Source organism: Miniopterus natalensis, chromosome 2 (assembly GCF_054644295.1).
Source record: "Miniopterus natalensis isolate mMinNat1 chromosome 2, mMinNat1.hap1, whole genome shotgun sequence".
Lineage (NCBI taxonomy): Eukaryota > Metazoa > Chordata > Mammalia > Chiroptera > Miniopteridae > Miniopterus > Miniopterus natalensis.
The window spans coordinates 138090776-138103881 of NC_142082.1; the positions used below are offsets into that span (position 1 = coordinate 138090776).

Genomic DNA, 13106 nt, shown 5'->3' on the forward strand with positions numbered 1-13106 from the left:
CTTATTCAGTTAGTTAACACATCCATCACCTCACATATTAACCTGTATTTTTTTGTGTGTGTGACAACATTTAAGTTCTACTCTCTTAGCAAATTTCAATTATGCGCCCGGCCGGGTGTAGCTCAGCGGTTGAGTGTCGACCTGGGATCCAGGCGATCGGGGTTCGATTCCCGGTCAGGGCACATGCCCGGGTTGCGGGCTCGATCAATGACTCTCTCATCATTGATGTTTCTGTCTCTCTCCCTCTCCTTTCCTCTCTCTGAAATCAATAAAGATATATTTAAAAAAAAAATTTCAATTATGCAATAGTATTAACTATAGTCACCATGTTATACATTAGATTCTCAGACCTTACTCATCTTATAATTGAAAGTTTGTACCCTTTTACCAACCTCACCCTTTCCCCCCCATTCCTAGCTCCTTGCAACCACCATTCTACTCTGTTTCTATGAGTTTAACCTTTTATTTAGATTCTACATGTAAGTGACATCATACAGTATTTGTCTTTTCCTGTCTGACTTATTTCACTTAGTATTATGCTATTCATTGCAAATGGCAGGATTTCCTTCTGTTGAGGCTCAATAATAATCCATTCATTCATCCATTGATGGATACTTAGATTGCTTCCATATCTTGGCTGTTGTGAACAATGTTGCAACCAATGTGGGAGTATAGATATCTCTTCCAGGTAATGTTGTTTCCTTTGGCTGTATACCTAGAACTAGGATTGGAGGATCATACTGCAGTTCTATTTTTAATTTCTTGAGGAACCTCCACACTGTTTTCCATTGTGGCTGTGCCAGTTTACATTGCCATCAGCAGTGTACAAGCGTTCCCTTTCTCTCACCAGCACTTGTTATCTTTTGCCCTTTGATAATAGGCATCCTGACAGGTATAAGATGATATCTCCTTGTGGTTTTGATTTGCATTTCCCTGGTGTTGGTATCTTTTCATTTACCTGTTGACCATTGTATGTCTTCTTTGTAAAAATGTCTATTCAGGTGCTCAGACCCCTTTTTTACACTGATCCCTGGGGCCTGGCATATGATAATTATCTATAAAGATTGCTAGGGTGGTACTGACAAGAAATAAAATACAGTGAGGCTTATTGAACCCATTTTTTTGATGAGGAAGATAAACTCCACAGAAATGAACTACTGGCCTAGGGCTATAGTGAAAATCTAAAAAATAAGTGGAAGTCACTTTATTATTTATTTATTTATTTATTTATTTATTTATTTATTTATTTAAATACATCTTTATTGATTTCAGAGAGAGGAAAGAAGAGGGAGAGAGAGATAGAAACATCAATGATGAGAGAGTCATTGATCGAGGCCCAGGCATGTGCCCTGACCGGGAATCGAACCTGGATTGCCTGGATCCTAGGTCGATGATCAACCACTGAGCCACGCCCCGCTGGGTGTGGAAGCCACTTTAATGTTTCCTTGCCTTGATCAAACTCTCTGAGGGTCCCAGGCTTGTTATTTTGCTGAGTAGAAGGAGATTTTTACCTAAAGAAATCTGTGAAATTCTAATGAATGATTTTCTCTCCTTTTTGTTTGAGAACAACGGCCCAGCAACTCCATGGTCCTTGTCATTGGTCTTTAAATGTGGGGGGAACTCACATAATGGGGTCTGCTAGGTGATTTATTAGAGTATGGGAGGGAGATATGAATTTTCTAGTTATATCATATTTTATAAAATCAAAGAAACAATTTGATGTGAGATATACTGTTATTTGATGTGCCATCAAGAAAGAAAAGATGCTGTCAACTAGACAATGTCACTATGCTAAAATACCATTGATCATCAGATGCCTTCTAGTTTCAGAGATGTTGAAATGTATGTCTTGCCCAGCCGGGCCTGGCTCAACGGTTGAGCATCTACCTAGGATCCAGGAGATCAGGGTTTGATTCCTGGTCAGGGCACATGCCTGGGTTGCGAGCTGCAGCTGATCAATGACTCATCATTGATGTTTCTCTCTCTCTCTCCCTCTCCCTTCCTCTCTCTGAAATCAATAAAGATATTTAAAAAAATAAAAAAAGAAAGAAATGTATGTCTTGAAGTTGATGAACTATGAAATTTACTTTTAGCTCATTAAAAGATTATGTTTTTATGTATGTTAAAAAATATAAACTATACATTTATATAGCAGTACATGTAAATTGTTTAAAAATTAATTAACATACACATATATTGGTGATACTTCCTCAATTTCAATTTTTAATTTTTACTGGTGGAATGTATGATTTTAAAAGTTTGGAGAAAACTTGCCTAGGTACCTGCTGCCTATCTCCCCTGCAAATGTTTGCAGTGAGGCCCATTTTGTCTTTGGGGAGAAGAACTATCCTTTAGCCTCAGTTTTTTTAAGGTTCCTGAGCCTTTAATTTTCTCAGAATGAGCACTGGGGAGCTCCCAAGGGACAGTAGAGAACTCTCCCAGAGGTTCACAAACCTTGGGCATGGGTCATTTCTGGGGCCTGGCAAGGGAAGCTGTGACCTGCAGTGCCCTCCTTTTCGGTACAATGACTTGTTGTCTGGGAAGTGGCCTCAGGAACCCACCAGCCCAGGGAAAAGAGCTCCTCAGGTCTCTGACAATCCTCCAAAGAGGGAGCAGGGAGTGTGCAGGCCTGAATGTCCTATGTGGTTTCACGAAAAGGGCTCAGACTAGCAGCAAAATGTGGAGGAAACTCTGTAGAAATAATCACAGGATTACATTTTCATAGAGATCTTTTCATTTCTCTCTGAATATCTGCCCCTTAAGCAGCAACAATCCTAAAATATAGCTATCCAAGGTCAAAATTCTGTTTCTCAGTCAACATCCAAACCATGCAGCAGAAGGGTCAGAGAGAGAATCTGAGATGGGGTTGGGAGCTTCCCCCTTATGCTGTGGCCCATGGTTTCCCCACAGAATCTAAGTCTTTGAAGTTTTGGGTTATGTAAGAGGCTTCTAAGCATGTTTCATGCAACAAAAAGGGACATTTGCTTTATGGACTTTTTCATATAGACTTAGGGGATCAATCCGGGGGGAAAAATGGTGCTCAGGGGATCTGTGCTCAACATTCACTAATGAGCTTAGGATATGACTGTTTTGGCCATAAGTTGAAAACAGAGTAATTTGTGAAAAATCTCTGGAGAAAATGACAAAATACTTACCTAAGAATTAGCTCCTACTTGAATATTTGTGCTGCTGCCTGGTGTTAATAAAGCAGTTAGCAATTTCGGTTGGGTAAATATTTTTGAGAACTGATAAGTAGGTTGAAAGGCATCAAAAACAGCTTTGGCCCAGCTGGGTGTGGCTCAGTGGTTGAGCATTGACCTAGGATCCAGGAGATAGAGGTTCAATTCACAGTCAGGGCACATGCCCTGGTTGTGGGCTCGATACCCAGTTGGGGGCACAAGGAGGCAGCCGATCAATGACGATTGTCTCATCATTGATGTTTCTATCTGTCTCTCTCCTTCTCCCTTCTTCTCTCTGAAATCAATAAAGACATATTTAAAAAAACCCAAAACCCCCCAGCTTTGTCATCCCTATAATTTTGGCTAGTCCAACCACAAACATCTATAATTATCCAGCCTGTTCAGAAATTTAAATTTGGTTTTAAAGTCTGTTGCTAAAATATTATGTTCAGGTATGGCATACATATGGGCACCTCTGTATAGTGCGAATGTGATATGCTATTGTATCAGAAGTCAGAAAACTTAGAACCTAGTTCTAGTTCTGCTCCTAACACTGGGATCTTGGACAATTCTTTTCCCACACCTGAGTCTTAGTTTTTTAGTTTCTAACAGCACTTTATAGTTGTTAAGGGCATGGTATATAAATTAGATGTCTTTTTTATTTATCTTAATTTCAATGCATTTAAGCTTTGAGGAGCTTCCCTATACTTGTCATATTCTAGAATACTGTGAAGAGGTTTCTGCTCCCCTTTTTCATATCCTTCATGATCCCATCTGATCACCCTGAAGCTGCGTCTCACCTTTGGACTAATGGAAATGTCCTCAGGGGATGCACAGCAATTCATTGCTAAGTACCTGCAGGCACAGAAGAACTTGTTGTCTCTGCCCCACTCTGCCTTGGGCCAGCCTATAGTGTGTGGGTTCTTGACTTTATGCAGGAAAAACTTCATGAATCCAGGTGATTTTGAGAGTACATTTATTAAAGCTGGGGGCAGTGAAACAAAGGAAGGGCTTAAGATAGAAGAAACAACAGGAGAGAGCCTAGGTGGGGCTGCTTTGGCTCTCTAGAAACGTTATGGGAAAGAAGCAAGCTAAGGTGGGGTTAGTGTTAGCTCACTGAGAAGTAAAAATCACAGTGACAGGAGTGAGCCAAGGCAGGGCTGCTGTTAGTTCACTAAAAAGTCAGAGAAAAGGAGCGTTGAAGACAGGTTCAGGGGGTAAGCCTGGGATAAGCTTCTGCTGTCTGCTGCTCTCCTGGTTGCAAGTATTATGGGGACCCTTAGAATTTAGGAGAAAGTTCATACCTGAGAAAAAAAGGTCTTGGCCATGCTCCAGAGAGAGCCTGCCACAATGTTTTGTCTTGAGGCTTTTTATCTCTGTTTTGGGGCAAGAATGTTAGGGGAGGTTTTAGGGGAGGGTTTCAGCAGAATATTCATCAGCTTTCCAGGTTTGTTCTTTAATATGTTGATATACCAAAATGAGCTCATAGAGGGATCAGGGTCATTTTCTGGTCAGCTTTGCCTCTATCTTGGATTTGTTTGGCTCTAATTATTTTATTTTTAAAAATTTTTAAATTTATTCCCCGAACTTCATCTGTCCTTGGGTTTGGCTGGCGCAAATAGCACTAATTGGGTCTCTGTTATCTATCTCCCTGATCCGGGTGATTCAATCTATTTATTATCTGGTTAGGGAGGAGAGTTCTAAACTATTTACTCTCAAGTGTCCTTTGTTAGGGAAGATAAGGTCTTGTGATTCACTAACTGGCTATAAATTGCTTGAATTGTTTGGCCCTAGTTGTCTAAACATTTGCTGCAGTTTCCCTCTTCCCACTTGTCAAAAATTCTACTAACATCTAACTATCCTGCCTCATTATTGGTGAATTGACTCTTTCATAATTATGAAACATTCCTTTTTACTCCTCGTAATTTTATCTGCTCTGAAGCCTACTTTGTCTGGTTTTATATATATATATATATATATATAAATTACTGATTTCAGTGAAAGGAAGGGAGAGGGAGAGAGAGATAGAAGCATCAATGATAAGAGTCATTGATCAGCTGCCTCCTGCATGCCCTCCACTGGGGATCGACCCGCAACCAGGGCATGTACCCTGACTGGGAATCAGACCAGGATCTCCTGGATCATAGGTTGATGCTCAACCGCTGAGCCACTCCAGCCAGGCTACTTTGTCTGATATTAATATGGCCACTCCAGCTTTTTATGATTAGTGTTTGTACGGTATGTATTTTTCCATTTTTTACTTTTAACTTACTTATATCATTATACTTGGTGAGAGTTTCTTATACACAGCATATAGCTAGAAAAAAATCCATTCTGGCAGTCTCTATTTTAAATGACATATTTGGAGTATTTGTATTTAGTGCTGTTATCAGAAAGGGGATCTGGCCCTGAGCGGGTCTGCCTAAGGCCAGCAGGTAGTATGTGGGTCCTTGACTTTGTGCAGAAAAGATTTCACAACATGAATCCAGATGATTTTGAGAGTACATTTATTAAAGCTGGGGACAGTGAAACAAGGAAGGGCTTAAAATAAATGGAGCAACAGGAGAGCCTAGGCTGGGCTGCTTTGGCTCACTGAGAAATCAGAGAAAAGGGAGCCTTGGAGACAGGTTCAGAGGGTTAGCCTGAGATGAACTGCTGCTGCCTATTGTTCCCCCAGTTGTAAGTCTCATGGGGACCCTTAGAATTTAGGAAATATATGCCTGTGGGGGAAGAAAAAGAGGAAGGGAAAGGCATGGGCGTGCTCCAGGGAGGGTCACAGAACTAGCATCAACAAATTCAAGAAGATTGAAATTATACCAAGCATCTTCTCTGAACACAGTGCCTTGAAATTAGAAATCAACTGCAAAAAGGAAGAGACCCACAAATGCATGGAGAGTAAACAACATAGTACTAAAAAATGACTGGGTCAAAGAAGAAATAAAAGGCGAGATCAAAAGATATATAGAGACAAGTGAAAATGACAATACAACAGATCAAAACTTCTGGGATGCAGCAAAAGCAGTAATAAGAGGGAAGTTTATATCATTACAGGCTTATCTCAAGAAACAAGAGAATCCCAAGTAAACAACCTAACATCACATTTTACGAAACTAGAAAAAGAAAAACAAAAGCAATCCAAAGTCAGCAGAGGAAAGAAAATCATAAAAATTAGAGCAGAATTGAATGAAATAGAGAACAAAAAGACTATACAAAAATTAATAAAACAAAGAGCTGGTTCTTTGAAAAGATTAATAAAACTGACAGACCCCTGGCTAGACTCACTAAGAAAAAAAAGGGAAAAGACCCATATAAACAAAACCAGAAATGAGAAAGAAGTCACCACAGGCATGACATATACAAAGGATCACACTAGAATATTATGAAAGACTATATGCCACCAAATTCAATAACCTAGAAGAAATGGATAAGTTCCTAGAAATATATAACCTTCCTAGACTAAATAATTAAGAACTGGAAAATCTAAATAGACCAATCAGCAATGAGGAAATTGAAACAACCATCAAAAATGTCCCCCAAAATAAAAGTATAGGACCAGATGGCTTTACCAGTGAATTCTACCAAACATTTAAAGAAGATTTAAAACCTATTCTTCTCAAACTCTTCCAAAAAATTGAAGAAGGGGCTATATTTCCTAACACATTTTATGAGGCCAATGTACCCTGATACCAAAACCTGGCAAGAATAACACAAAAAAAGAAAACTACAGACCAATATCTAATGAATACAGATATAAAAATCCTAAACAAAATACTAGCAAATACAATACAACAATACATTAAAAAACTAATACATCACAATCAAGTGGATTCATTCCAGGGGCACAAAGATGGTTTGACATACATAAATCAATCAATGTACTAAACCACATTAACAAAAGAAAGGATAAAAATCATATGATCTTATCAATAGATGCAGAGAAATCATTTGATAAGATACAACATTCATTTATGATTAAAACACTCAATAAAATAGGAATAGAAGGAAAGTACCATAACATAATAAAGGCCATATGTAATAAATCCTCAGCTAATATCTTACTCAATGGTGAAAAACTGAAAACTTTTCCTCTAAGATCAGGAACAAGACAAGGATGTCCACTCTCAAAACTTTTATTCAACATAGTTCTATAAGTCCTAGCCAGAGCAATCAGGCAAGAGAAAGAAACAAAAGACATCAAAATAGGGAAGGAAGAAGTAAAACTGTCACTTTTTGTAGAAGAGATGGTTCTATATATAGAAAACCCTGAAGACTCTACCAAAAACTATTGGAAACAATAAATAAATACAGTAAAGTTGCAGGATACAAAATCAATATATGAAAATCCATTGCCTTCCTGTATATTAACAACAAAACTTCAGAAAAAGAAATGAAAAAAACAATTCCTTTTGCAGTTGCAACCAAAATAATAAAATACCTAGGAATAAACTTAACAAAGAACATGAAAGACCTACATACTGAAAATTACAAAGTACTATTAAAAGAGATTGAAAAAGACACAACAAAATGAAAAAATATCTGGTGTTCATGGATTGGGAGAATGAACATAGTTAAAATGGCTATAGTACCCAAAGCAATTTACAGGTTTAATGCAATTCCCATCAAAATTCCAATGTCATTTTTTAAAGAAATAGAATGAGAAATCATCAGATTTGTATGGAACAACAAACCACCCCAAGAAGCAAAAGCAATCCTGAGAAGAAAGAACAAAGCTGGAGATATCACACTACTTGACTTCAAATTATACTACAGAATGGTGATAATCAAAACAGCATGGAATCAGCACAGAAACAGACACACAGATCAGTGGAACAGAATAGAGAGCACAGATATAAAACCACATGTATATGGGCAGGTAATTTTTGACAAAGGAGCCCGAAACACACAATAAAGTAAAGATAGTCTCTTCAATAAATGGTGCTGGGAAAATTTGAAAGCCACATGCAAAAGAATGAAACTGGGCTTATGGTTTGTCCCCATGTACAAAAATTAACTCAAAATGAATTAAAGGCCTAAATGTGAGACCCAAAACAATAAGTTACATAGAAGGAAAACATAGATACTAAACTTATGGAAAACATAGATACTAAAATGTTCTCTTCGTAGAGAACATTTTGCGAACTTGACCCCAAAGGCAAGGGAAGCAAAGGCAAATATAAATGAATGGGACTATATCAAACTAAAAAGCTTCTGCACAGCAAAAGAAACTGACAACAAAACAAAGAGGCAGCCAGTCGGGTGGGAGATGATATTTGCAAACAGTAGCTCTGACAAAGGTTTTATTTCCAAAAAATATAAAGAACTCATAAAACTCAACACCAAGCAAACAAACAACCCAATCAAATAGTGGACAGTGGACCTGAACAGACACCTTTCCCAAGAAGACATATGAACAGCCAATAGATATATGAAAAGGTGTTCAACCTCATTAGCAATTAGGGAAATGCAAATCAAAACTACAATGAGATACCACCTTGCACCTGTTAGAGTGGCTATTATCAACAAGACAAGCAATAACAAGTGTGGGAGAGGTGTGGAGAAAAGGGAACCCTCATTCACTGCTGGTGGGAATGTAGACTGGTACACCCATTACGGAAAGAAGTCTGGTGATTCCTCAAAAAATTAAGAATAGAGCTACCATACAACCCAGCAATCCCTTTCCTGGGTATATACCCGAAAAACTTGAAAACATGTATTCATAAAGATATATGCACCCGTATGATCATTGCATTATTCACAGTGGCCAAGACATGGAAACAACCAGTGTCTTGCAATAGAAGACTGGTAAAGATGTGGTACATGTACACAATGGAACACTACTCAGCCATAAGAAATGATGAAAATACTGCCATTTGCAACAACATGGATGGACCTTGAGAATACTATGCTAAGTGAAATAATCCAGTCAGAAAAAGCTAAGAATCATATAATTTCACTCATGTGGCATATTAAAACTGAAAGTCATGGACACAAAGAGCAGTGTGGTGCTTGCCAGAGAGAAGGGGGTGGGGAGTGAAGGGGGTCTTAATATATGGTGACTAGAGAAGATTTGACTTTGGGTGGTGGGCACACAGTGCACTATACAGATCGTGTAACATAGAAACCCACACCTGAAACCTATATGTTGATATTAACCAATGTCACCCCAATAAATTTAAAAATAAAATAAAGATTAAAAAAAGGAAGAGATGGTTTTAGAATTGTCAGAGCAAAAAGGATGAGAAAGAAAATTATCTCAAACTTGAGAAAAGATGGCCTTTATTGCAAGAGTAGAGCTTTATTGCAAGATGTAATCACTAGCCTCTTCTGGGAAGTGTCTAGTGTTTCTGATAATATGTTTGGACAACTTTCTTAAATACTGTGATAAAATGAAGAGCCTCATTTGTAAAGCTAAACATTACCAGTAAGTTCAGGACCACCAGTCTAGTGACAACTCCATTAATTTTATTCAGATATTCCTTTTTTTGTATGCAAAGTTATCTAGTTATATCTTTTTTCTATAAAAATTTATTTACTAAGGGGTTATAGCTATATCTATTTTATATCATATTAGAAATTAAAACTGGGAACTTAAAAAATCTATATATTAAGTTTTTAAAAATAATTATAATAAACACATTCCTTTTGAACACAAATTACATATTTTAATTCAAAATAACCACAGTCTCAAAAATAATGAGAAGAATGTTATTGTTTCACATTTTTGAAAATTTTAAAAATGTTTGGTTCGAAAATCTATGTGCTAGAAAGAAATATTTAAACTTTTTTGGGAAGATTTCCCTCTCATTGGCAAGTTTGAAATATAACTTTGACACCTCTTAATAATAAATTTATCTGAGATATTGGTTTAATGAGAGTGTTAGAGAAGTTCTTCCTGGGTTTTCATGGACAGGACTTTATGAATGTGTTCATATTTTCCTTTGTTTGGGGTCTTTATGTTCATTAAATATTCACAATCTTTCTGGCCACATGCTTGAAAGCTTGTTTTACTTGTTTATTTCTTAGAGTGTAAATGAATGGGTTCAACAAAGGGGCAACTGAGGTATTGAGCACAGCAACTCCCTTATTGAAAGCAACTCCCTTTTTTGCTGAGGGTTTTACGTACATGAAGATGCAGCTGCCATAAGAGAGGGAGATGACAATCATGTGGGAAGAACATGTGGAAAAGGCCTTTTTCCTTTGCTGAGCAGAGGGGATCTTCAGAATGGTCCAGATGATGTTTGTATAGGAGACACTCACCAGCACCAGAGTGACCACCAAGGTCACAACTGCTAAAATAAAGTCAACCAGCTCCAGGAGTCTTGTGTCTGAACAAGATATTTTTATAAGGGGTCCATAGTCACAATAATAATGATTCAGCACGTTGGAGGCACAGAAATCCAGCTGACTGGTCAGGATGATTGGGGATATGATGACCAGAAATCCACCTAGCCAGGAGCAGAGAACCAGTGAGGTGCAGACCCTGCTGCTCATAATGGTTGTGTAATGCAGGGGTTTACATATGGCTGCATAGCGATCATAGGACATGGCAGCCAGAAGGTAAAACTCTGTGGCCCCGAGGAATATGGCAAAGAAATACTGAGTGAAGCAACCAGCAAAGCCAATGCTCTTGTTCCCCGTTAAGATGCTGAACAGTAGTCTAGGAGTAAAAGTGGTTGTAAAGGAAATTTCTAAAAAAGAGAAATTCCGGAGGAAGAAATACATGGGAGTCTGGAGGTGGGAGTCTAGTAGTGTGAGGGTGATGATGGTCAGGTTTCCAATGATACTGAATACGTAGGTGAGGAAGAGAAGCATAAACATGACAAGTTGAATCTCTGGGATGTCTGTTAGTCCCAGCAGAATGAATTCTGTTGGAAATGTTTGGTTTTTCATCACTAACATTTGCAGCCTAGGAAGGTACAAAGGAACAAAATTGGTGTTTAGAAGGGAAGAAGAGCTCAGGAGCATTCAGGAGAGCCTAAGGTTTTCCTGTTGAATTGATTCAAATACATTTCTCCCCATGTCATTTTGACTCAAACGAGATTTTCTATTGGATAGAGGCTGGCTCTTCACAAGAATTATTTGTTAAGTTACCACACAGGGGACTTTTTTCCATGGCTCATTTTCAGGCTCTTCATTTACTTTCCTAGTGTGTCTTTTAATCCAATGCCTAAGTTATCATTTCTCCATTTATTTTCTCTTTGAACACTGACTCTACTTTTGATCTTTCATTATATTTGCTAATTTGGTAGTATGTCTCATTTCCATCACTCTCTTGGTCTCAAGTGTGAGAAGAAAAGTTAACTTTGTTTGTTCATAGTTGAGGGGCCTTTAGGAGGGAATAAGCAATACCATTATAACTGCATAACCAAAGAGGCCCCCAACTTCCCTTTGATTTTTTGAATTTGTGGACCATTGTAGCTAAAGTCACCAGTCTCTAAATCTTTGCTGTCAGTGTCTGCTTTCCCTCAGGTCCCAGTTTGCAGATGACATGATACTGTATGTAGAAAACCCTAAAGGCTCAGCCAAAACCAACTTAAACTGATAAATGAATTCAGTAAAGTAGCAGGATACAAAATTAATATTCAGGTGTTTAAAAAACTCCAAAATTAATATACAGAAATTGGTGGCATTTTTATATACCAATAATGAACTATCAGAAAGAGAAACCAAGTAAGCAATCCCATTTATAATTGCAACAACAACAAAAAGTAAGGTAACTATGAATAAATTTAACCAAGATGGTAAAAGACCTGTACTTGGAAAATTATAACGAGCATCATTACAATGCACATACTACTCAAAGCAACCTACAGGTTCAATGCAATTCCTATTAAAAAAACAATGGCCTATCTCATAGAACTCGAACAAATATTCCAAAAATTTATATGGCCCCACAAAAAACCTGAATAGCCTCAGCAATCTTGGGTAAGAAGGCCAAGGTTGGAGGAATCATGCCATTTGATATCCAACTATGTTACAAGGCCATAGTAATGAAAACAGCATGGTACTGGCATAAAAACAGGCATATAGATCAATGGGACAGAATAGAGAGCTCAGAAACAAACCCACACCTTTGTGGTCAACTAATATTTAACAAAGGAGGCAAGAACATATAAGAGGGTAAAGACAGTCTCTTCAATAAATGGTGCTGGGAAAATTGGACAGAGACATGCAAAAAATTGAAACTAGACCACCAACTTACACCTACAAAAGAATAAACTCAAAATGGATTAAAGACTTAAATGTAAGTCATAAAACCATAAAAATCTTAGAAGAGCCTGGCTGGTGTGGCTCAGCGGTTGAGCATTGACCTAGGATCCAGGAGATCACGGTTCGATTCCTGGTCAGGTCACATGCCAGGTTGTGGGCTTGATCCCCAGTGTGGGAAGTGCAGGAGGCAGCTGATCAATGACTCTCTCATCATTGATGTTTCTATCTCTCTCTCTGAAATCAATAAAGATATATTTAAAAAAAAATCTTAGAAGAAACCATAGGCAGTAATATCTTAGACACTTCTTATAGCAATATATTTTTCTGACATATCTCCTTGGCAAGGGAAACAAAAGAAAAATTAAACAAATGGGACTACATCAAACTAAAAAGTTTTTGCACAACAAAAGAAACCATCAACAAAATGAAAAGACAACCCACTGAATGGGAGAACATATTTGCCAATGATACATCTGATAAGGAGTTAAATTAAAAAATTTATGTAGAACTTATACTACTCAACCCAATTTAAAAATAGGCAAAGGACTTAAAAAGACTCTTCTCCAAAGAGGACATACAGATGGCCAACAGACATATGAAAAGATGCTCAATGTCACTAATCATCAGATAAATGCAAATTAAAATCAAAATGAGATACCACCTCACACCTGTCAGAATAGCTATCACTAATATATCAACAAAGAAATATTGGCAAGT

General features: G+C 37.7%; 1 protein-coding gene across 2 annotated transcripts; it reads right to left on the reverse strand.

The window, feature by feature from the left end:
• Nucleotides 1-7812: 7812 nt before the first annotated feature.
• On the reverse strand, nucleotides 7813-11078 carry LOC107538201 (olfactory receptor 6C4-like). Of its 2 annotated transcripts, XM_087813889.1 has the most exons (2): nucleotides 10155-11078; nucleotides 7813-7836 (listed from the first exon to the last, which is right to left on the reverse strand). In XM_087813889.1, the coding sequence occupies exons 1-2, from the start codon at nucleotides 11076-11078 to the stop codon at nucleotides 7813-7815; spliced, it is 948 nt and encodes a 315-aa protein (XP_087670015.1). The 2 variants fall into 2 exon arrangements, with proteins under 2 accessions (XP_087670015.1, XP_016069849.2); XM_016214363.2 differs by lacking the exon at nucleotides 7813-7836 and having other exon boundaries at nucleotides 10140-11078.
• Nucleotides 11079-13106: the final 2028 nt, after the last annotated feature.